Source organism: Podarcis melisellensis, assembly GCF_964234715.1.
Source record: "Podarcis melisellensis genome assembly, chromosome: Z".
In the NCBI taxonomy this organism is placed as follows: domain Eukaryota; kingdom Metazoa; phylum Chordata; class Lepidosauria; order Squamata; family Lacertidae; genus Podarcis; species Podarcis melisellensis.
This window is the reverse complement of record NC_138547.1, coordinates 15,662,725-15,686,589: the sequence shown is the minus strand read 5'-3', so window position 1 is coordinate 15,686,589 and position 23,865 is coordinate 15,662,725. Positions and strand designations below refer to the sequence as shown.

Below are 23,865 nucleotides of genomic sequence, written 5' to 3'. Positions count from 1 at the left end.
CTGGTGTTTTGCACTGCCTTGCCTGCAGGTTTAGAAAAACATAGAACCATGGAATTTTTTAGAGTTGGAAGGGACCCCAAGGTCATCTATTCCAACTACCTGCAATGCAGGAATCTCAAACAGATCATACATAGCAGCTGGCCATCCAACCTCTTCTTATAAACCTCCAAGGAAAGAGAGTCCAGCATGTATTGTGGGAGTCTGTTCCATGACTGTGAGCATTGACTCTCGCCTCCTTCCTCTCCACAGTGCCAGGCATGGTGTTGGGCGCATTGACATCGTGGAGAACCGGTTCATCGGAATGAAGTCTCGAGGTAAGCATTGTTCTTTCTGGACTTGCAAAGCTGCAGCTAAACCCAGACCTGACACACTAATTTGAGCTCCCTATATCAGAAGGGAAGGGGGCTCCCTACTATGTTGGCTTGCCTGGATGTCAGGATCATGTGTGGAGGCCCTACTGGTGGTGCCACTGTACTTTGAGACCCACAGATTGTGGTGTATGGGAGTGCCTTATTGGTGGTAGGCCCAAGAAGTGCCCACTCTTTGGAGGTGGGCCTAGCAACATTGCTGTACTCCTTGTTGATTAGTCATGCACCTCTTTGAGATGAACCTCTTTGCCTACGTTTTTGGAAGCGGTTGAGTTGTTTAAATCTGGTTGGAGATCTGGCCCTTTGGGACCAAAAGGTTCCCTACTCCTTGCCTAATTATTGGGCTGGTGTTGGCTATAATCCAGTAACACACAAGCTGTACTTCCATTTCCTCCTTTCCTGAACCTTGGAAAGGACCATAGCTTAGTGACAGAGCATCTGTCTTGCAAGCAGAAGGTCTGAAGTTCAATCCCCAGCATCTCCAGGTAGGATTGAGAGAGATCTCCTGCCTGAAACCCTGGTGAACTGCTGCCTGTCAGTGTAGACAATATTGAGCTAGATGGTCTGACTCGGTATAAGGCAGCTTCCTGTGTTTCCCCCAGACAAGGGACAACGTCTAAACCTTCTTTTCTGAGGTCACTCAAAACTTGGAGCAGTGTGTTCCAATCATTGCTCCTAATAGGTTGGAAACAGTATGGTGTGGTGGTTAGAGTGTTGGACTAGGACCTGTGATACCAGAGTTCAAATCTCCCACTTGCCACTGAAGCTCAGCCTAACCTACCCCACTGGGTTGCTATGGGGATTAAATGAGGACCACAACCTGGGAGTCCAAGGTTCAAATCCCTGTTTGGCCGCGTAGCTCATTGGGTGTGACCTTGGGCCAGTCACTGCCTCTCAGCCTATAGCTTACCTCACAGGGCTGTTGTGGAGATTAATTGAGGAGGCGAAGAACCACATCTACCACTTTGACCTCCGAGGAGATAAAAGGTGATCTATAAATGCATTAAATAAATTTAATAAAAGTAATAAATAAATTGATAGCCTGGATAGCTCAATTGGTTAGAGCGTGGTGGTGGTGATAATGCCAAGGTTGCAGGTACAAGCCTTATATAGGACAGCTGCATATTCCTGCATTGCAGGGGGTTGGGCTAGATGACCATCAGGGTCCCTTCCATCTCTTTGATCCTATGATTCTAAAGAATTGCAGGTGGGGTGGTTGAAGGTATCATTGACTATGGTGTGAACACTCACCCCAATATCAGCAACGGCGAATGGGCTTTGTGAGGGGCAGATGTTGAGTCATGCTTGCAGCTCAGGAAGTGCCATTCTTTCAGATCTTTCAGCTCCCTTGAAACAATTTCTCCCTTTCTCCTACCAAACTCCCCTCAGATCTCTAGGAGCGGCTGCAGGAATAGTGAATGGCATGTCTCTTTTATGTGGGTGCCCCCTAGAGGTGAAGGTTTTCAGAGGAGAATCTTTCAGGATGAAAACTACTGATTTTGGCAGTAGGGATACATGCGTGTATGTGTGTGCTTGGGGAGACATCTGGTTTTCTCTTCTTTGTAAAACAACAACAAATCTTTTAAAAGATATGTTATTCAAACCTGTTGCTATTTCGACACTGCTTTTTTTTTTTGGCCCCATCTGCATTGTGTACTTAAAGCACTGTGGTACTACTCTAAACAGCCATGTTGTTTAGTTGTTTAGTTGTGTCCGACTCTTCGTGACCCCATGGACCAGAGCACGCCAGGCACTTCTGTCTTCCACTGCCTCCCGCAGTTTGTTCAAACTCATGCTGGTAGCTTCGAGAACACTGTCCAGCCATCTCGTCCTCTGTCGTCCCCTTCTCCTTGTGCCCTCCATCTTTCCCAACATCAGGGTCTTTTCCAGGGAGTCTTCTCTTCTCATGAGGTGGCCAAAGTATTGGAGCCTCAGCTTCAGCTTCTGTTTAAACAGCCATGGCTCCCCCCCAAAAATTCTGGGAACTGTACTTTGTTTAGGGTGCTTGGAATTGTTAGGTGACAATCTATTCTCCTCTTGGAACTACAATTCCCAGAGTTCTTTGGGAAGAGGGATTGACCGTTAAGCCAGCCTAGGAGGCAGAGCATACCCATCATGGCTTGTAGCCATTGATAGCCCTCTTCTCCATTAATTTGTCCAATCCTCTTTTAAAACTATCCAAGCTGGTGGCCATCACTGCCTCCTGCAGGAGCAAGTTCCATAGTTTAACTATTTGCTGCATGTAGAAGTCCTCTCTATTATCTGTCCTGAATCTTCCAATATTCATCTTCATTGGATGCCCATGAGTTCTAGGGTCATGAGAGGAGGGGGGAAGAAACACAATTTCATTAACTTCTAACATGTCACCTCGTTCTCCAAACTAAATGCTGCAAACTTTCTTTATAGGGGAGTTGTTCCTCCAGATCTCTGCCTCCCCAACTCTTTTCTCTCAGTTGGTTTGGATTTCCTCACACCAAGAATACTTCAAAAAGGATAGAGTAAAAGAAAACATGGATTGAAGATGTGAAAAGTGTGGGAAGGCAGTGATTTGGAGGAGAGCCTCATTTGGACCACAGAGACTTAATGGAGGCCCATGAAGCTAACTGTCCACATTAAACGACAAAAATGTTTCAGCTCTTAGGAACTCTTGACATGAGTGCTAGGGGCTGCCAGAACCTCAGTTTCCCCTAAATCTTGCAGGATTTGTGACTTTTGCTTTGATATAAAAATATGTGGTGTTTAGCATTAGCCGGAAAAACAACTAATAATAAATTACATGTAACAAAATGCTTGGAGGTCCCAGAAAGATTTTAGGCTCCTTGGTGGGATTTTAACTCATAAAAAACAAATGGGAATGCACAGGACTTTGTCTCCTTAGTACAATGTGAAATTTGGCTTACCTGATGCTCTTAAGTACTTTGGCAAGCTAAGTCTCTCCCAGTTATACTATGCTGCTGTTTTGTAATTCTATTTATTTCTATTTTATTGATTTGTTTATGACCATAAGTTACTATTTGTTTAATGGCAGTCTGGGTGGGGTCACTGTCATACTATGGAACTCGTTCCCATAGGAGACAGAGATGACCTCCAACTTGGATAGCTTTAAAAAAGGATTAGACAAACACATGATGGGAGGAGAAAACTACCAATGGCTACCAGCAGTCAGATGTAGCAATGGATCTGAATACCAGTTGCTGGAAAGCAAAGGAAGGGCGAATACTCTTGTTCTTGTGTCCTGCCTGTGGAATTCCCTTGAGGGTCTGTGGTTGGCCACTGGACTGCATGGATTCCCTTTGGCATGACCCAGCAGGCTCTTCTCGTGATTTCATGTATGGAAGGGGAGAGGTTTCGCCCTCCTTTCATGCTCCGGAGTGCGCTGGAGTTAGTGCCTCTGGTTACAGAGTGTCACAGGTGGATTGCTGTCAAGGCAGCCGAAACAGCTTTGCTGGAGGTAAACAGACAGCCGAGGTTACAAATTAGAAATTTTTAAGTAGCGGCAGCTGTCTTTTATACCCCCCCTCTCCAATCCTCGTCCACTTTCACGGCAGCAATTACGGCGTGATTGAAATGCCGTGAGCCACGCATCGCTGACACCTCTGTCTTTTTCCTGTAAACATGGAGAGATGAAAATAGACACTTGGAGCAGCGGTGAGTGTCACTTTGAAGGTGGCTCTTGTCTCCTGTGCGGCGACGCAGGACGGGCGCCTGTCATTTTCCTCTCCCCCACGCACGGTGGATCGTACTTCGACTGTCAAGAAGAAAAAAACCCCAGCTTCCAGGCCTACAGTCTTTGTGGCTTCGGGTTCCTGTCACAAATCAAACAAAAACAAAAAAAAAGAGAGAGAGAACTGGGGAGGCAGACAGACAGAAGAAAATAATCCATTTCTAACACTCCCTTTTTTCTTTTAGAGAAATGTGTGGGGCAATATGGAGGGGGAGGGCTGCCCAGGGAGGAGGAATGGGTGGATGAAAGCTTATATATACACACCGAGAAAACCAAGCTTTTTATCTGTCCAAATTAACTTTAACATCTTCTGAGGAAAGGAGAAGACAGATTAATTGGAGTGGATTAGGGTTACTGCGGAGATTTGGTGATATGAGGCTGCTACCCTTGTCTTGCCACAGATATTTTTGTTTCTATGTTGTTGTTTCTTAAAAAGCCCTCTGTGGTGCACAGGGGTCAGCAAACTTTTTCAGCAGGGGGCCGGTCCACTGTCCCCCAGACCATGTGGGGGGCCGGACTATATTTTGGGGGGTAAATGAACGAATTCCTATGCCTCACAAATAACCCAGAGATGCATTTTAAATAAAACACACATTCTACTCATGTAAAAACACCAGGCAGGCCCCACAAATAACCCAGAGATGCATTTTAAATAATAGCACACATTCTACTCATGTAAAAAATGCTGATTCCTGGGCCGTCCGCGGGCCGGATTGAGAAGGTGATTGGGCAGCATCCGGCTCCAGGGCCTTAGTTTGCCTACCCATGGTGTAGAAGAACATTTTTATTCTGCTGCACACTCAAGGGATTAAGGAACAAGGATGCTCTCTCTCTCTCTCTCTCTCTCTCTCTCTCTCTCTCTCTCTCTCTCTCTCTCCATCCATCCCCTCCACCACATTCCTCTCTTCCTTAGCATTGCACCAGTTCAGCTGTCTGCCATGTGTCCTTAACCACTGCCAAACATTGTAAGCTCATTTGGAATTGCAAATGCTGAGGGGAGAATTTGGAAACCTTCTAGTGGGATTCCTTTGACAGTGTGTGTCCACCTACTTTCCACCCACCATTCCTTCCCCTGGAGCTCCTCTTTAAGTGACTCCTGGGGTTTTCACACTGCCCTCTCCATCCTCCCAGGATTACCGTAATATAATCTTGGGACCCTGGCCAGTGCCATCATTGGATCAGACCAGTTCCTCCTAGCTCTGTGAGGCAGGGAAGTGGGATGTTTTTCAGCCTCTGGACCACATTCCCTTCTGGGCAACCTTTTGAGGGGTGCAGGCCAGCGGTGGGTAGAACCAGAGGCCTGAGTGGGTGAACCAATGGATGTAAATTTTGGCTTTGTACAGTAGGCTAGTTTGTAGACATGCTAACTCACCCTTTCGCTATGTTCCATCAAGCCAACAAGAGTTCAGGGACACACTTCCATCCATCCAGGCAAATAACACCTGGAGGTGTGAAGCAGGGCCACTGAGGGGTGTGGCCTGGGGACACTTCCAAGGGCCAGGTAGAAACTCATGGAGGGCCACATTTGGCTCCTAGGCCTGAGGTTCCTCTGCCCTGCTGTAGAAACTTCCTTAGCTTCTTGGGCTCTGAAGATCTGTGAGCAAGAGTCTACAAACATCAAGACTTGGTAGGTCCAGCTGGTTCCCCATCAAACCAACCTGTGAGACATGAAAGGTCTTTGATCTCCTGTCCATGGCATGAATTTCTTTTTCTCCTCTTTCTCTGTACATCAAAAGAGATACATCAAGGTGTCAGGCTTCCCCCCAGTCTTTCTGGGTTGGCAAGATCATAGCCTAGTGGCAGAGCATCTGCCTTGTATGCAGAAGGTCCCAGGTTCAATCCCCAGCATCTCCAGGTAAGGCTGGGATAGACCCCTATCCAAAATCCTGGAAAGCCACTGCCAGTCAGTGAGGAAAGTACTGAGTTAGATAGGAACACTTCTGCTAGATGGGAGTGAAAGTGGACCAGGAGTAGAGCTGGGAGAGAAATATGATTCAATTGATGTATAAAAGCAAAATTACCTAATTCACACTTTCTGAGACAAAATGCAAACTGAAATGCAGCCCTCCTTCAAGATTTGTCTGTCAGGTACAGATAAAGGTGACCAAAATGATCAATGGGATGCAGCAACTCCTTTCTGAGGAAAGAAAGGTTGCAGTATTTGGAACTTTTTGCTTTAGACAAAAGGCAAGTGAGAGATGACAGTATAGACATTTATAAAATGATGCAGGGCATGGAGAAGGTGATGGGGGGAGAGTTCTTATCCCCTTCTTATAATGCTACAAGTTGTAGAGATCCCATGGAGCTTTAAAGGTGAAAGATTTGTACGGTCTGAAGAAAACCCAGAGTAGCCCATGAAGCTGACTGTTGGAAGATTCAGAACAGATAAAAGAAAATCCTTCTTCATGCAGCTCATAATTAAACTATGGAACTCGCTCCATAGAATGCCTTTCTCAAGGCTGTTATTTATGCACACTTTTGCCATTTGTAATTTTTTGCAAGCAGCTCCCCCTTCCTCACACAATGCATTTCCTTGCGCTATTTCCACACATTTATTCTATTTCATTCTGATCATCGAACCTGCTTTGCATGGATGGATTTCAAAGGAAAGCTGTGTTTTATGCATCATCTTGCTACAAACAGAACACAAGGTAAACCGCATGTTAAAATGTGGACTCCGAATGGACATTCTCCCATACCCCCTAAACTGAGTTAAGCTTGGCGATGAGGAACAGATTGTGGCGGGGACAGTCTGGGTTGGCAGCCCCCAAGTGAAGGTAGATTAAAACTACCGTCCCCCCCCCACCTTCTCAGGTACCCTCCATTTTTGTCACAGCTGAGACGGGAGAGGGGCTTTCACTTCTTCTTCAGTGGAACCATGTTGCGGGGCGGGGGGAGCGAGGGGGAAGGTTTTCTTCCAAACCCCCACGACTTTGCCCCGCGTGGCTTGTTTAATTACAGGTTTTCAGGCACAGACCGGTGGGCTTGCTTCAGTGGGGGGAGTCGCCTCCAAAACCCTGTCATTTAGCCTCGTTGGAGTGCCTCTTCAAAGAAGGGAATCTAGAAATTTTCTCCGCAAGGTGCGGAGTGGACTGTCTCGGCCTCAGCATGACTATAATGACACATGCATTTTACGGCAAGCTGAGAGTGAATGGAGCCAGGACTGCGGCTCCTTCTGTCAGCCAAATCATTATTTTTTGTCATTTCCTGACAGTTTGGGTCTCATTCATTCCTCTCCCCCTCCCCCTCTTCTCTTCTCCCCCCATCTTCTTTCTTTCTTTCTCCCCCTGCCTCGTGAAATGGCTAGGTATCTACGAGACTCCGGCGGGGACCATACTGTACCACGCTCATTTAGACATTGAGGCCTTCACCATGGACCGGGAAGTGAGGAAAATCAAGCAAGCGTTGGCCTTGAAATTTGCTGAGCTGGTGTACAATGGTATGTAGCACCAAACAAACAAACAAACAAACAAACAAACAAACAAAACGTTTTCCCTCCAAGAGTGCCTCTCTCTGTTTTTCATTTATTCTTTGGTATAAAGCAACAGAGGAAGTCTGCATCTTAGATGTCGCTCACTACCATTGCTTATTCCTTGTATTTTAGGGGTGGCTCAGTTACCCAGATAAATTTAACCTAGTTCTCTCCTCCACACACACACACACACACACACACACACACACACACACAGAGTTCATGGTATAAGCAACTGTCAGTCCACACTTTCATGTTACATCTTTCTTTCCAGATTTCATATGAAATAAGGCCCATAACATTTGTTCCATTAACTAGTTAGGTTTTCTGTTGCGGGGCAGGAGGGAGACTCACAAATTTAATCTACTAAGATTAACATCATATTTCAGTTGTTTTAATCTGCCCTGAGACCTTAAGGTGAAGGTCAGATAATAAAGGGTAACAAAAGCAACAACAGCAACAATATAATAAGTCAGTTTAAAACAAACAAACAAACAAGAAATTAAAAAATGTAAGTACAGTGGTACCTCAGGTTAAGTACTTAATTCGTTCCGGAGGTCCGTTGTTAACCTGAAACTGTTCTTAACCTGAAGCACCACTTTAGCTAATGGGGCCTCCTGCTGCTGCTGTGCCGCTGGAGCCCGATTTTTGTTCTCATCCTGAAGCAAAGTTCTCAACCTGAAGCACTATTTCTGGGTTAGCGGAGTCTGTCACCTGAAGCGTCTGTAACTTGAAGCGTATGTAACCTGAGGTACCACTGTAATCATAACATATATGGAGTGCTTGTTGGGGGTACTCAAAGGTATGCTGTACTGGCCCCTTTTTTCCTCAAAGAAAAGCACTGGTTAAAAATGTGGCGCTTACTGTAACAACTTCATGGTGAGTACCAGCAGCCATTTATCTAGAAGAAACGCACTGTATATATCTTTATATGTGTTTTTGTGTGTGTATTACAAGGGATTCTAAAAACCAAAGAAGCAATCACCATCCTTGTATTTAACTGTTTGCTCTTTGCTAATTCTTTTTGGGGTTTTTATCCTGACTTTTAATGAAATGTTTTCAAGGAGGCTATTTGAGGAGGATGTATTGCAAAGTGTACAGGAAGAAGAAAAAAGGGGGAAACCAGGAAATTTTAAAAAGAGGCGTTTCCCCTTCTCTTCCTCCCAAAGAAGGGGATGCCTCTTCTCATGGTGATGTGCATCATGTTCAGATGTCTGAGCATGTGATAAAAGCATGCTTTTTGCTAACTCTTCTTTTTATCCTGCATCTGCAAGTGCAATACTGATGGAACAATTCAAAATCAGACTGTGATTTCAGTGATTGGCTAACAGCCTATCTGCAATATGGTGCCATGTCTGAACCTGTGGCCTCCCAAAGCCCTCTCCTGACACAGCCAGTGACCAGGTTATGAAACAGATAGTTCCCAGCCACAAGTCAGCATCTGGAGAACAAAGTCATAATTCCACCTGGGATGGTTGAGGGATTCCATTTTTATGTGAATGGGCCTGATCCATGCTTCTTCAAATAAGGTGAAGATTGGAATGCAGATCTCCTTTTGCAGGGCTCTGAATCTTGCAATGCAGTCCTTGGCTTAAAACACACACAAAAGGACCAAAATCCGTATTTTGGGGAATAAGATGCATCTAGAAATGCATACATTGCATTTTGTGCTAATAATTTGGTGTTAAATATGAATTTAGGTAAGTGCCTAGATCTTGGGGTCTGCAGATATCTTGGAAGTGCTCACTGCATCTCTCCTGTTAAGCATTTGCAAATATTCTATCCCTTTCAAGGGAAACAGCTTTAGACTTGAGCACCATCAGTAACTGATGTAGTTCCTGAGTCTCTGTGTCTAATTGACACACTTGCTATTGTTACATGCCACCCCTATCTTCTTCAGCAGTGTAGGATTCCAGAGGTTGCCTGTGCATTTTACCCAGAGCTCATGTTTTCTTTCAGACAATGAGGCACAGCAGAGACTGTGGTGTCTTTATGATATATGGTTTATTCACACATATATACAACCTGAACCTAGATGAAGCGTTTGCAGAGCATTCACTTCCCAAGAGGCCCTAGCCAAGCATAGCATTGGATTCAAAGAACAGCTGAAAACCATGCTCTCTGTCTCCTTTTTATCAGCTTGCCACTATCAGCCAACATCATGTTCTGCCCCGCCTTTCTCTGCTTTCCAAACTGCTTGCAAACCTAACATTATCCTCCTGTTTGCTTACATCACCCACCCTGAAATCCTAAACTACTTTGGTCTCTGCCCACCAGCACACAGCTGGAGTCTGCAGTCTTCAATCTCTCTTGGTGGTTTCATTGACCTTACTCTGCTTCGTTCCTTAAGAATTAGGGGTGACTTGTACCCACAAAACTCTGACATCCCAACAAATCTGGAACTCTCTGTCTGGTCCTCTGACCTCTCCCTAGGCCACAATCCCACCAGCTCTGTTTTGCACCTTCCTCACGTGTTTATAGCCTGGCTAGACAGTGTGTCCTTCCTTTAGCTTGCTGTATGGAGGACGGAGAGAAACTAGCCTGCTGTACAAAGGTAAAGAGTTGTCATCAGTACCAGTCCTGTTCAGATGCATTGAATTTGCTAGGCATAACTAAGTTGCATTACAGTCCATGGGCCTGATCTATGTTGAACTCAGTTGGAGACAACCCAAAATCGACATCCCATTGCTCCACCCAGTTTTGTCTCTGATCTGCCCACCCCACCACGGACACCTGCCCCTCAAGGGATGCCCAGAAGGGAATGTGGCCCTCAAGCAAAAAAGTTATTTTCTCTTGAGCTTAGATGGCTATAGGGAGTGGTTCTCGTCTGGTGACACAGCAGCTCCAGCATGTTTTTATACAGGTTTTTTTAAATAAATAAATAAATAAATAAATAAATAAATATAGTTTTTCAAAACAAGTGAAACAATGAAAATTCAGTAAAACAGTTTGAAAACAATTTTTCAAACATTAAAAAAAATAACTAAAATAATCAATAAGCTAAAAACCACATTGACATGCCTGTCAGCATTCTACATATCTGGAGAGGCTTGCCTAAATAAAAATGTTTTTAGCAGGTGTCTACAGTGAAGGCACCTGTCTTGTGCCAATAGGCAGGGAGTTCCAAAGGTGGTGTGCTACTATGATAATAGATCAAGTTATTGGAAATGCAGAATGAGTGTTATGGAGCACCATTATCTTTGCCTGTTCCACAGATCCAAACTGCCCCCTTTGAAGAAAGCTGAGGATAATCAGAGGCTATTCCAACAGTAGTAAAGTGCTTGGCTTCCTTCCGTTAGAACACCACCCCTTTAAACTGTGAGCAGCTCTGCTTGAGAGACGAGACTCTAGCCTTCATGAGACCATAAGGCTTTAGTTGAGCTGGATCAGTATCTGCCTTCCCTGGCAGCTCTCTGGGTTCCCGAAAACCTGATTCCCCTCCTGTAGTCTTGCTTTCTTGGAAACTGGCAACCACTCTATGAGTGGAACAAGTTTGCTCTTGCTGCTGGACAGCTCCCTGCTGACGCTCCATCTCTCCCAGGTCTTTCCAAGTTCCCTACAGTACGGAAGGAAGGCCTGAGGATTTCCCAATGCTGATTGGACTCCAGCTCCCATCAGCTCCTGCAGCCAATGTGGTCAGGGATGATAGGAGTTGTAGTTGAGTAACAAATGGAGGGGCCACAGGCTCTTCCATACAGGCTGAAAGCATGGCTAATGTAGGCCCATTAATTTAAGAATATAATAAGAGCACTGCTGGATCGGGCCAGTGGCCCATCTAGTTTAGCATCCTATTCTCACAGTAGCCAACCAGATGTCTGTGGGAAACCTGCAAGCAGAACCCACAAGAGAACTCCTTTCCTGTGTTTTCCAGCAACTGGTATTCAAAAGCATTGCTGCAGCCTAAAGTCCTGGAGGCAGAGCATAGCCATTGTGGCTAGTAGCCCTGGACAGCCTTATCTTCCTCCTTGAATTTGTCCAACCCTCTTTTAAAGCCCTCCAAGCTGGTGGCTATCACCACTCCCTGCAGGAGCAAGTTCCATAGTTTACATAACTCTTTGCTATGTGGAGAATGACTTCCTTGTATTTGTCCCGAATCTTCCAACATTCATCTCCGTTGGATGTCTACAAGTTTTAGGTGGAATCTACGTATTATTTTTTTTTTTAAATGCTGTGAAAATGCTTTTAAAAAAAAGTTTTGAAAAATGCATTGAATTTGGCATAGCTCACTGTCGCCATCTAGTGTTCCATTTGTATATTGCCCTTTACAAGACATTTAAAATGTTTTATTGGAGCTGTGTAGCTGAGTCCTTAATGTTAAGGGCTGTGTGTGTGAAAACCTTTTCTTTGTTCACTTTCTTTATGCCATACATCATTTATATAAGCAGCTTTCATGTTGCCTCTAACTTGCCTTTTCTCTAAACTAAAAAAGTCTGAAATGCTACATCCTTTTCTCATAGGGGAATTGCTCCATCCCATCAATCATTTCCCTCGCCCTTTTCTGACCCCTTTTTCAATGGGTATGCTGTGAGTAGGACTTAGTTCAATCAACCCAAGGTTTTTTGGAAGTACTATAAAATTTGGTACACTGGGGGAGATGCTTGGTTGGAAATAATCTAGATAGGATTTTTAAGAAGCAGATTCTATTGTTGCTCCAGCAAAATATTGTTGGATCTTTGTGGTTTAATTTATTCCTCCTTTCCTTCTTGAAGGAAACCTGCTATGTGATGCTGAGCCCACACTGGGGCACTGTGCATCCCCCTTTCCCCCTCACTCCCCATGATTGAGGACCTGGTCATCTTTTGTATGAGCAAACCATGGGAAATGGCAGGTGAAATTTCTGGTTTGCAAAGGTAGCTCTGAGAAGGCTTTTTTGGGTGTGTGTGAGGGAGAGTGGTAGCGGGGAGAAAAGGAGACTGTTACCTCTGACATTTCAATCAGTCCTGTGGTCAGCAGGGCCAGCTATTACAGAATTGCTGCAATTTGGAGGGTGAAAAGAAGAGGAGGGGCAGAAAGAACGGCTGTGCTGGAGGCTGTGACATTCCAGATGGGGGCTGGCATGGGAAGCCCCTCCATTATGAGAGGGTCTGGGTGGTAGATCTATGTTTATTTGCCCTTCTTCAGTCTGTTTCCCAGATTTAAAGAAAAAATACACAGGAAGCTGCCTTAAACAGAGCCAGACCAGCGGTCCATCAATGTTGTCTGCACTGACTAGCAGAGGCTCCTCAGGGTTTAAGGCAGGAGCCTTTCCCCAGTCTGGCCTGGAGATGTCAAGGATTCAGCCTGAAGCCTTCTTGTAAGCAGAGCATGCACTGTGTCACTGAGCTGTGGTCCTTCATGTAAAAGGCTTCTAGTCCTCATTGTTCTAAACAGAGGGCTGAATTAAATAGGAACTGTCTTACTCAGGGCTGTGCTTTCTAGGCACAGGTCTGAGATCACTAGGTCTGTGTTCAAGCAGTTTTTTGTGGGGGGTTGTTGTTTTGTCCCATAACATTCTACTGCCATGTTCAGAGGCAGTAATGGTTTGGAATGCCAGTTGCTAGAAACCACAGGAGGGGGGAAGGCTGTTGTGCTTGAGTTCTGCTTGTGGCTCCCCAGTGGCGTAGCATGGGGGGTGCAGGGGGGGCCAGCCGCACCGGGCGCAACATCTGGGGGTTAGGGTTAGGGGGCGCAATCCATGGGTTAGGCGGTGCAAATTACTTGCCTTGCCCCGGGTGCTGACAACCCACGCTACGCCACTTTGGCTCCCCACAAACATCTGAGTAGCCAGTGTCAGAACAGAGCACTGTGCTAGATGGGTTGTTGGCTTGATCCAGCAGGCTCTTTATTTTCTTAAGAAGTCTCTTGGACAACATTTGACACAGAACAGGTCCTATCGTTTGCAGCTTGCCCTGAGCTTTTGCAACAGGGTGGGAACATACCTCCAGAGAATCAAAGTTGAGTGCCAGCATACAACACCTCTTCTTTTAAATAATAAAAAAAGCCATTTAAGTTTTTATTTTTAATTTTAAAAAATCCAACCCTCACAGCTGTGCCCACTCCAGGCTTGTGATGTTTTCCATTCTAAGAACAGAAACCATTTGCAAGATGATAAATAAACCATTTAGGCAAAGAGAACATTTTTCTTTCCTAAAAAAAATTAAAATAAACACAGGCCAAATAACAATATTGCAGATCACAGAGGACTCCACTCAGCAGAGGGAACCTGCTGGAGGCCAGGCTTTCATGCCCCTGTCTTCCTTAAACACCTAATTATTGTAACTAGTCTCTCTGAATTTAAGGCAATTAGCGGTTGTCATTTCCCTCCCCCCCCCGCAAAATCCCCCTCCCCTGCTCCCCATCGTGCTGTGGGAAAGGTGGCACGGCAAATGCGAGAGACTTCCCCCGTTTTGTTCTCTCTCGCTGCCAGGTAGAAGCCAGGTGTTGGAAATCTTGCCATCTCTCCCACGGTCCTTCCACTGCGAGGATTAGGAGTGGAATTACTCTTACAAAGTGAGAAGGTGACTAAGAAAGGGGGGCAGTGTCCCGTTGAATAGAAAATTTGCTTTGAAGGGGCAGATGGGGGGGGAGGAATAGTGGATGGAGAAAAAGGGAGAAGGGTGTTTTAAGGAAGCGATTATGTTAAACTGGGGGTGGGGTAGAAGATTTTAGGCCCAAGGGCCTCTTTGACTTCCAGAGAGCTTTCCGCGGGCCATGTGCTGGCGGTGCGCAGGCCAGAGGCAAAAACAAGTGAAACAATTTTGATTTCATATATAACAACAAAATAATACTGTGGCGGCACCTATGAAAGGCAGGATATTAATACATTTAATAGTAATCATAATGATTAATTTACCTGCAAGGTCACCTTAGCTCACCTCTACCCAGTCAGCTACTTCAACAGTGGAACTGGAACTTTTCCAGGTGCCTCATAACACCCATTCTGCATCTGTAAGAGATCAATCTTTTAGCCTGATGGCATCTGCCCTTTGGAACTCTCTGCCTTTTGACATCAGGCAGCGCACCCTCCAACATTTCCCCGAATGCATAGTATTCTATGCTTATCTATCTGGATAATAAAATAATCCTGTGTCTGAGGTTTGCATTTCAGTGAGTATGTGTGGGCTTGCATGATGAACTTTTGTGCTCTTAGAAAGGAAACCTAGTCTTCCTGCCCACATGCTAGATTTCTAGGTGCAGGGATTTATTTAAATGACTACACCAGAGTATTCCATGATGCAAATCCCTTCTTGCAGTTGCAGTTCTGTGTTAACCCAGGCACAGGTTGACCACCTTTGATTCAATGCAATTATAAAAGCAATTACAGTCTGACCTAGGCAAACATGTTTTGCTCACTGCATAAGCACTAGTAGCCAGCTGCGAATGAAAAGCCGAGGGCGGCGGTGGCGGTGAGGGAGCCACCTGTGTGTAAGTGAGAGTGCAAAGGGATTAAAGGGATAAACTGTTCTGACCACCAAAAACAGTGAAATAGGATAGTTCTTTCATCCTCTGTCTGTTCCTCTGGCAGTGTTATGGACTAATTGGCAGCAGGAGTAGCAACTAATCCAGGGCAGTGTCCAGGAAGAGGACAGTCTTTACCAGTAAGAAAATGGGCTGGTCCTACCGTTGATGAGAGAGAAATTCCTGCAAGAAAGCTTGGAGAGCTTTGTTCAGTCAGTGCAGACAATTATGAGCTAGCTAGATAGACCAGTGGCCTGAATCAGGATAAGGTACCTTCCTGTGTCCTGTGTTTCCCAGGGTCTGAACTCCCTCCCACCAGAGGGTTGGTGACAATGGCAAGGAGGCAGCTCAGGGTAGACAGATGCCCCCTCAGCCATGATCTGTAGGGAAAGGTGAGACTGTCCCCCCCCCATGCTTGAGTGACGGCATGAGGTTACTTGATATATGAAAGAGATGGGGAAGGGAGTCCACCTGGGACAGATGGGTCCTGATCTCCAACCTGATAAAGACCCCTGAGCTCTGAAGAGAACCCTCTGTGAAAAGTTCACTTGCTCCAAAAGGCCTTATCTCTTCAGAGTCAGGAAGCCCAATTATCATGTTCAGTTTTGCCTCCAAGACAGCAGAAGCACGACAGATTGGAGTGGGGGCGGGCGGGGATAGCACCACTAAGGGATTCTGTTTCAAAGGTAACTTCTTGATGGCAGAGGAAGAGTCTGTGTCTGTGGTTGGGACTGAGGAACAAATATTTGGTGCAACTGCATTTGGGAAACTGTGTACAGTTCTGGTCACCTCACCTCCGGAAGAATATTGTAGAATATGGAAATGTTCAGAAAAGAGCAACCAACATGATCAAGGCGGGATAGAGTGACTCCTCTTATGAAGAATGGTTGCAGCATTTGAGGGTTTTTTTAGTTTGGGCAAAAGTGGCTTAACAGTCAATCTCTCTTCCCAGGGAATTCTGGGAATTGGAGCTCTGTGAGAAGAATGTGGGGGCCTCCTAACACCTCTCAGCATCCTTAACAAACTACATTTCCCAGGATTCCTTGGGGGAAGCCATGACTCTTTACATTTTAAGCATTTTCATTCTGCTTTGAACAGGCATGGCTTTCCCACAAAGAATTGTGGGGTCTGGAGTATTTTTTATTAGTTTGTATATATTAGTATTGTTAATTGTTTAAATTATTTTCATTATGTATTTTATGCTTTTATATTGTAACTTTGTGTTTGTGAACTGCCCTGAGACCTACTGGTATAGGGTGGTATACAAATTTTAATAATAATAATAATAATAATAATAATAATAATAATAATAATAATGCTGAGCGTTGTTAGGAGATCCCTCTTCAGAGTTTTTAGGAGATCCTTCTTCCCCGCACATTTCCCAGAGTTCCTTGTGAAGAAGGAGTGATTGCTAAATCACTCTGGGAAGGGAATAGGAGTCTCGCAGCAATGCCCAGCACCCAGGATTCTTTGGGGAAATTCATGCCTAGAAAGCACAGGTCTGAGTGGTTTCCCCCTTGCCCTGCTCCTTTCCCATGGAAAACTTGCTCTTTTAGTGCTAAATCAGAGCAAACATCCATCCAGAGAAACTCCAAATTGCCATTTGCTCTGATTGAGTACTGTGTCCAGTTCTGGGCACCACAGTTCAAGAAGGACACTGACAAACTGGAACATGTCCAGAGGAGGGCAACCAAAATGGTCAAAGGCCTGGAAATGATGCCTTATGAGGAACGGCTAAGGGAGCTGGGCATGTTTAGCCTGGAGAAGAGGAGCTTAAGGGGTGATATGATAGCCATGTTCAAATATATAAAAGGATGTCACATAGAGGAGGGAGAAAGGTTGTTTTCTGCTGCTCCAGAGAAGCGGACACAGAGCAATGGATCCAAACTACAAGAAAGAAGATTCCACCTAAACATTAGGAAGAACTTCCTGACAGTAAGAGCTGTTCGACAGTGGAATTTGCTGCCAAGGAGTGTGGTGGAGTCTCCTTCTTTGGAGGTCTTTAAGCAGAGGCTTGACAACCATATGTCAGGAGTGCTCTGATGGTGTTTCCTGCTTGGCAGGGGGTTGGACTCGATGGCCCTTGTGGTCTCTTCCAACTCTATGATTCTATGATTCTATGAGTGCTAAAGAGTGGTTTCCACAGGGAAATATGGCTTGAGAAGGCTTTGTTTCCTGTCTTCTGATTCCAATCCTTGATCGTCTCCAGCTCTTGGTCCAAATTCTGTCCAAGCTGCTCCTGTTCCTCTTGTGAGATTGAATTTGTTGCTTGTGCTCCTGTTCCCCTGTGTAGGAAGGAAGCCTTGCCCGTGGAAATGCATACCCACCTGAATGCTCTCTGCCATCTGTTCCAGGCACTGCAGCTGCCTGGTTTCAGGTGATTCCCCCCAGATGGTCTTTGGTAATGTTACATGTATATTATTGCCGATTACCAAGATTCTGTCTCTTTGTCATGTTCCAACAGCGACCTGCAAGGGTTTTGGAAATGTTGGGAGAGACAGAAGGTGTCTCCATTACTTTGGCATTCCTCATTTCTTTCCTGAATGCGATTTGTGGTGTTGGAAGCAACTCAATGCTCCCAATTTCAGAAGCTGAGGCAAAGGTTTTGGAGATTGGTGAAGAAAGATGGATGGGGGTGGGGTGGAAAAGATGGGGGCAACAGAAACTGCTGACCACTGCCCTATGTGGCAAGTTGCATCACTGCATCTTGTCACGTGAAGAGCTGGGAACGGCTGGCTCCCTTCTGGCAAGCCTTATCACTGCAGTTTCTCAGCAAAGAAAATTACTGGCTGACTTCACTGAGGTTGGCTATTGACTCCTCCTAGGCAGGGAGAATTAACAGGGTTTCTTGCCTCAGTGGCAATTCCTGACAAGCTTTATTTGACTTCAAGCATGTGTGTTGTTATGCATTCGGTGGTCTGTGTTTGCCTGAGCTTGACTCAGGACTAAGGATTCTGAGCTCCTGTGTTCTGATTCAATACATGTTGTCCAATCACAGAACATTTCAGGATTTTGGCCTCTGCCATTGGCCCTTGAACTCTTGAGTCATGATTTGCAGTATGGAAGTGTAGACAGCCAATCTCTTTGGGAGTGGCCCAGGCTTTCAGAAATGTATATAAGTAGTTGCTTTGCCTCTGTTTCCCAGTTATGTAGTTCAGTAAAGGTTCTTGATGCTATCTCTGTGTCTTGCCTCATGGGAACCCACCTACACTTCATGTGTCTAACATTGCTCTTCAGATCCTTCAGTTGTGGTTGCTTTTCAGTCCTGACCTCTGGTTCTCAGCTCTTGACTTCTTCCCACCATCCAGCACCGGCAGGATGTCTAGACCCTCCCTATGTTCCCTAAATCCATGCCTAGCTTCCCTGCATTATGAGTACTGTAGTTACCACTGGTGGACATAGATTCTTGCATTGCAGGGGGTTCTACGATCTAAAGTTTTGTGGGTCTAATTGTTTTTACTCAAGGAGTGAGAGCAGAGGTAGAATACCTCTGTCCTGCCTGGGGGCCAAATGTGGTTCTGCATATCTCTTTATCTGGCCCTCATGACTCTCCCCGGGCCACATTTTTTCAGGCCACACCCTTCACTGGCTCTGGTCTACAACCTTCTGGTGTTTCACTAGGGAAGCTGCAGCAATGCAGCACACCACACGTGGCAGTGGTCAGCAGTTTCTTGCTGGAATGTGTCCTTGAACTGTGATAATGCCTCTTGCTCTTTTTGGATGGAGAGGGTGTGTTTTGAGATATAGAAATTATAAACTTTTGTATGGCTGGAATACCATCCATTGTAAAGAAGTGTCATATGTGTTCCTCTGTTTCCAGGGCTGTCAGAAACCCTGGAAAGCAACTGCCAGTCCATGTAGATAATACTGTGCTTGATGGACCAGTGGTCTGACTCAAAAAAGGCAGTTTCCTATGTGATCAACAAGGGTGAAGTCCTATGTTATCTGTGTAGCTCAGCAACATATGGAGGGCCAGAGCTTGAAGTTGGGCCACCTTATTTAAGGTAGTAAAGGAAGCCAAACCTTCCACACACAACCTGAAGTGTTCGCTTCCATGGGAACATGAGGCTAGCATAGGATGCAGACAGTATCCAACGCATGCAGAGGGCAGGTGACACTAGGACCTTGGACAGCTCCATTGGTGCTGAAGATGTTTCTCTGCTGGGAGCTAATATCAACTGAAACTTTATGTGGATTGATCAGATCTTGAGTGTGATAAGCTGCCTTGTACAGGAGAAGGTGACTAGGTCATAAAAGCCAATGAAGCTGAGTATCGGAAGACTTGGGACAGATAGAAGGAAGGACTTCTTCACACAGCATATGGTTAAGCTGTGGAACTCATTCCAACAGGAGGCAGTGGTGGCCACCAACCTGGATGGCTTCAAAAGAGGATTAGACAAATTCATGGAGGATGCAATTGGTATCTAAAAGCCACCATGGCCATGCTCTGCTTCCACAGCTGAAGGCAGCAATGCTAGTTGGCCACTGTGAGAGCAGGACACTGAACTAGATGGGCCACTGAACGGATCCAGCAGACTCTTCTTACATTCTTATGAAAGTGCCACTGATGACTTTCAGCCTGCGTGTTCTACTTTTCTGCTGCAGGTTTCTGGTACAGCCCAGAGTGTGACTACATCCGCCATTGTATTGCCCAATCCCAAGAACTTGTGGAAGGTACGGTACAGGTCTCTGTCCTGAAAGGCAAGGTCTACATTTTGGGAAGGGAGTCCACACAGTCCTTGTACAACGAGGAGCTAGTGAGGTAAGTATGGTGAGGGGGCCAGTGTGTCTCAAATCCTCAGTGAATTAGGGACTTCCCTTGCATGTGAAGAAGGCCAATAGTGGGTCCAACGATTTCTGCATTTGGGCATGTTAAATATCATTTTATTTCATTCAAAATGTTATTTTCTCCACTAATTCCAGAGAAAAGCAAACTTACTGAACTACATAAACAAAATAAATAAATAAAAATTGAAAAAATATAAAGTAAGGTAAAACATTTAAGAATGAATTCAAAGCAGTGTAAATCCACAATATGTTACTCTTATGGTATTTAAAACCATTTTTACAGTTACAAAACAAAAGAAATGTTGAAAAAGAATGATAAAGCATAGCTCCAGAACTTAGATTCTAATGAGAGGGGTGGGACGGTTTTGATTCACACAATGTGGCTGTATCTGGTTGAATCTGAGACATCTGCAACCGAATACCAGGCTCTGCATTAAGATGAGAGTTGCATTTTGTTTTAGTAGCCACATAGGTAGAGAACCCTGATTCACATAACTAAATTGTTGCAAAGGGCAGGCTTATTTTTGCTTTATCTGATGAAACTTTAAATTCGTCTTTTAGCTGACCCCAAAATTCTGATAGTGACTTCTTAGTTTCAAAATTATCTTTTATCACAGAACCTGATGTCAAATTGATCAAGTACTCCTACTGTTGCAGTGACAGACCTACTGACTTTTCTGACACAACAGAATATGTGTTTACAACCCAAAAGTTTTATTTAATTTTTTCATGGATGTGATGGGATGATGAGCTGCTTGTGCGTAAAATGCAAGTCCCTCAGAGTTTGATCAGGTTTTCAAACCTCTGCCTGTGACGGAGCCCCTCCAGCATGGCTGCGTCAATCGCTAGTAGAATCCGAAAGTGGTTGCTTTCGGAATCGTTTCCAACATAAAAGCTCTTTAACGGAAACACGTCTTCTGGACTCTCGGCGTGACAGTTTCCGGCGAGGAGTGGGTGTCCCTATAGGAGGTCCTGAGACCTCCCCACTGTTTTCGCTGGAAGCGTCTCTGAGCCATCCCTCCGACTCACTTTCCCTTGGAGTTCTTGCTCGCCCTCTACTGGTTCCCTCTTCCGCTGCTACTTCTCTCTCAACCTCAATGAGCCTTTGCACCTCCGGTTCTTTGGATGGCAGTTCCCTGACATCCACCTCCCCTCCAGGGCCCCCTTCACCCCCTCCCGTCTCCTCCCCTACGGGCGGTGAGGAGGTAAAACCCCTGAAAGAACCTCCCTCATCTTCCGAAGTCTCGAACACTTCCCTCCACTTGTTGCTGTCCCTGGTCTCTCGGTACTCTTCGTCATCGGAGTCCACTCCCTCTTCCAACTCCGACTCCGCGAACCCTTCCAGTTCCTCTTCCTCGTCGGTGGTGCCGAAATACTCCCTCCTAAACCTTGCTACCGGCTGAGGTTTCCTCGGGAATCTTTGGTGGAACGTTTCTGTTAAAACCTCGTCATTGACTTCCTCTGCAATCACCCAGGTGTTTTCTGACTCCGGTTCCCCTTCCCACGCCACCAAATACTCCACCTGATTTCCCTTCCACCTGGAATCGAGGATTTCCGCTACATGGTTGCGGCGTTCCCTCTCTTCCAAGGCTGGTCCCCTGACGTGCTCCCCTTCACGTCCCCCCCTGTATGGTGACAGTAACGACCTGTGGAACACTGGGTGCAATTTCATGTGGTTGGGTAACCGGAATTTGAAAGCCACCGGGTTGACCTGCTGAATGACCTCAAAGGGTCCCAATCTTCTGGGCCTCAATTTCTTACAACCCCCTTTGAACGGCAACCCTTGGGTTGACAGCCACACTTGATCCCCCACCCTTATGGTTTCACCTTCCCTTCTGTTCTTGTCTGCCTGCTTCTTATATTGTGCCTTGGCCCTTTCTAAGTTGAGCTGGAGCTGATGATGGATCGCTTCCATCTCTTCTACAAAATGTTCAGCCGCTGGGACGCTCCATCTCTCCCCTCCTTCCCCTGGAAATGCCCTGGGGTGACACCCGTAATTAGCCAAAAAGGGGCTCATCCCTGTGGACACATTCTCCGCATTATTGTAGGCAAATTCTGCCAGCGCCAACTTTTCGACCCAATCGTTCTCTCTGTCATTGACATAACACCTCAGATATTGTTGAAGAATGCCATTTGCTCTTTCCGCCTGCCCGTTGGTTTCAGGGTGCCGGGCAGTTGAAAAATTGACTTCCACGTGCAGCAAGCTCATGAGCTTCCTCCAGAACCTGGAAGTAAATTGTTTGCCGCGGTCTGAGATCACCCTCAAGGGAGCCCCGTGCAACCTAAAGATGTGTTCTACAAACAACTTCGCTGTTTCTTCCGCTGTGACTGCATGTGAGCATGCTACAAAGTGGCACATCTTAGTTAACAGGTCTACTACTACCATGATGGCTGTTTTCCCCTTGGACTTCGGCAGATCCGTCATAAAATCTATTGATACCGCTTCCCAAGGCCGTTCTGGTGTGGGTAATGGTTCTAATAACCCTGCCGGCGCCCTTCTTTCCCCTTTGGCTCGCTGACATTGGTCACACCCTCTTACATACTCCCTTACATCTTCCCTCACCTTGGGCCACCAAAATTCCCTGGTAACCAACCACATGGTCTTGTGTTGCCCAAAATGTCCCGCCGTGGGGCTATCGTGCAACTGCTTGAGTACTCTCCCCCTCAATTCACCTTCGGGTATATACAGTGCCCCTTTGTAATACAATGCCCCATTTCTTTCCTCAAAACCTCCGGGGCTCTCGCCCTCCCCCCTGAGACCTCTGAGCTTATCCTGGGCATATTCATCATTTTCCGTTTCCTCTACCAGTTCTCGTTGCCCCACCAGCGCCGCCCCACACACCCAGCGGTCCTCAGGGATGACATGTCTCTCTTCGATCGCCCCCTCCCCTTCCCAATACTCTGGTTTGCGTGAGAGCGCGTCCGCCCTGACGTTTTCTGGGCCTGGCACATAACAAATTTCAAAGTGGAATTTGGAGAATTCCTGTGCCCATCTCACTTGTCGTTGGTTGAGCACTCGAGCTGTTCTCCAATACTCTAAATTCTTGTGGTCGGTGCACACTTGCACCTTGTGTTGTGCCCCAATTAATAAATGTCTCCACCTCCGGAACGCTTCGTGAATGGCAAGTAGTTCCCTGTCATACACCGTGTAGTTCCTCTCGGATTTATTCAGCTTCCGCGAGAAGAAGGCACACGGTCTCCACTCCGACGTACTCCTCCCCGGTTGAAGAAGTACCGCCCCTACCGCCCGGTCGGATGCATCGGTTTCCACTCTCATGGGTTTTCGTAAATCCACATGCAGAAGTTGTTCTTCCGAGGCGAAAGCCCTTTTCAGTTCTTCAAATGCTCGCTCCGCCTCTGCCGTCCAAACAAATTTCTTCTTGCTGCTGAGGCAGTCGGTGATGGGCGCCGTCAAGTGGGCAAAGTTCTTGATGAACTTCCGATAAAAGTTTCCAAACCCCAAGAATCTTTGCACATCCTTCTTGGTCTTCGGTGTCTTCCATTCCAGTACCGCTTGGACCTTGCCTGGATCCATGGCCAATCCCTTGTCTGACAAGCGGTACCCCAGGAATTCCACCTCCTTGGTATGAAACTGGCACTTCTCCAGTTTCACCCACAGCTGGTTGGCTTGCAGCCTGCCCAACACTTCTCGAACGTCCCTCACATGCTGCTCCTCATCTTCCGAATACACCAACACGTCGTCTAAAAAGGCCACACAATTCTTGTAGAGCAAAGGTCCCAGAACGTGGTTAATAAAAGCTTGAAAGCACGCGGAGCCTCCTTGTAGACCGAAGGGCATAACGAGGTATTCAAAGGCTCCCAAAGGGGTGAACATGGTGGTCTTCCATTCATCCCCCTTCCTTATGCGTATCAGATTGTACGCCCCCCGCAGGTCCAGCTTTGTAAAAATCTTTCCCTTCCTTACCCTGGTCAAAATGTCATCAATTCGGGGCATAGGGAAAGCCAGGGGTTCCGACACTGCATTCAGGGCCCTAAAGTCACACACAAGTCTCGGCTTATCTGTGTTTTTTTTGTCCACAAAAAACACTGGGCTGCCCCCCACCGCTCGGGACTCT

At 46.1% G+C, this 23,865-nt stretch overlaps 1 protein-coding gene across 1 annotated transcript in view; it reads left to right on the top strand.

Moving 5' to 3' along the window:
- ASS1 (argininosuccinate synthase 1) overlaps window positions 1–23,865 on the top strand; it is an 82,149-nt gene that overhangs the window by 45,050 nt on the left and 13,234 nt on the right. The window contains exons 11-13 of the mRNA XM_081896820.1: window positions 250–314; window positions 7,400–7,531; window positions 19,607–19,763. Coding sequence (XP_081752946.1) covers window positions 250–314; window positions 7,400–7,531; window positions 19,607–19,763 — 354 coding nt within the window. The remainder of the gene's footprint in view (window positions 1–249; window positions 315–7,399; window positions 7,532–19,606; window positions 19,764–23,865) is intronic.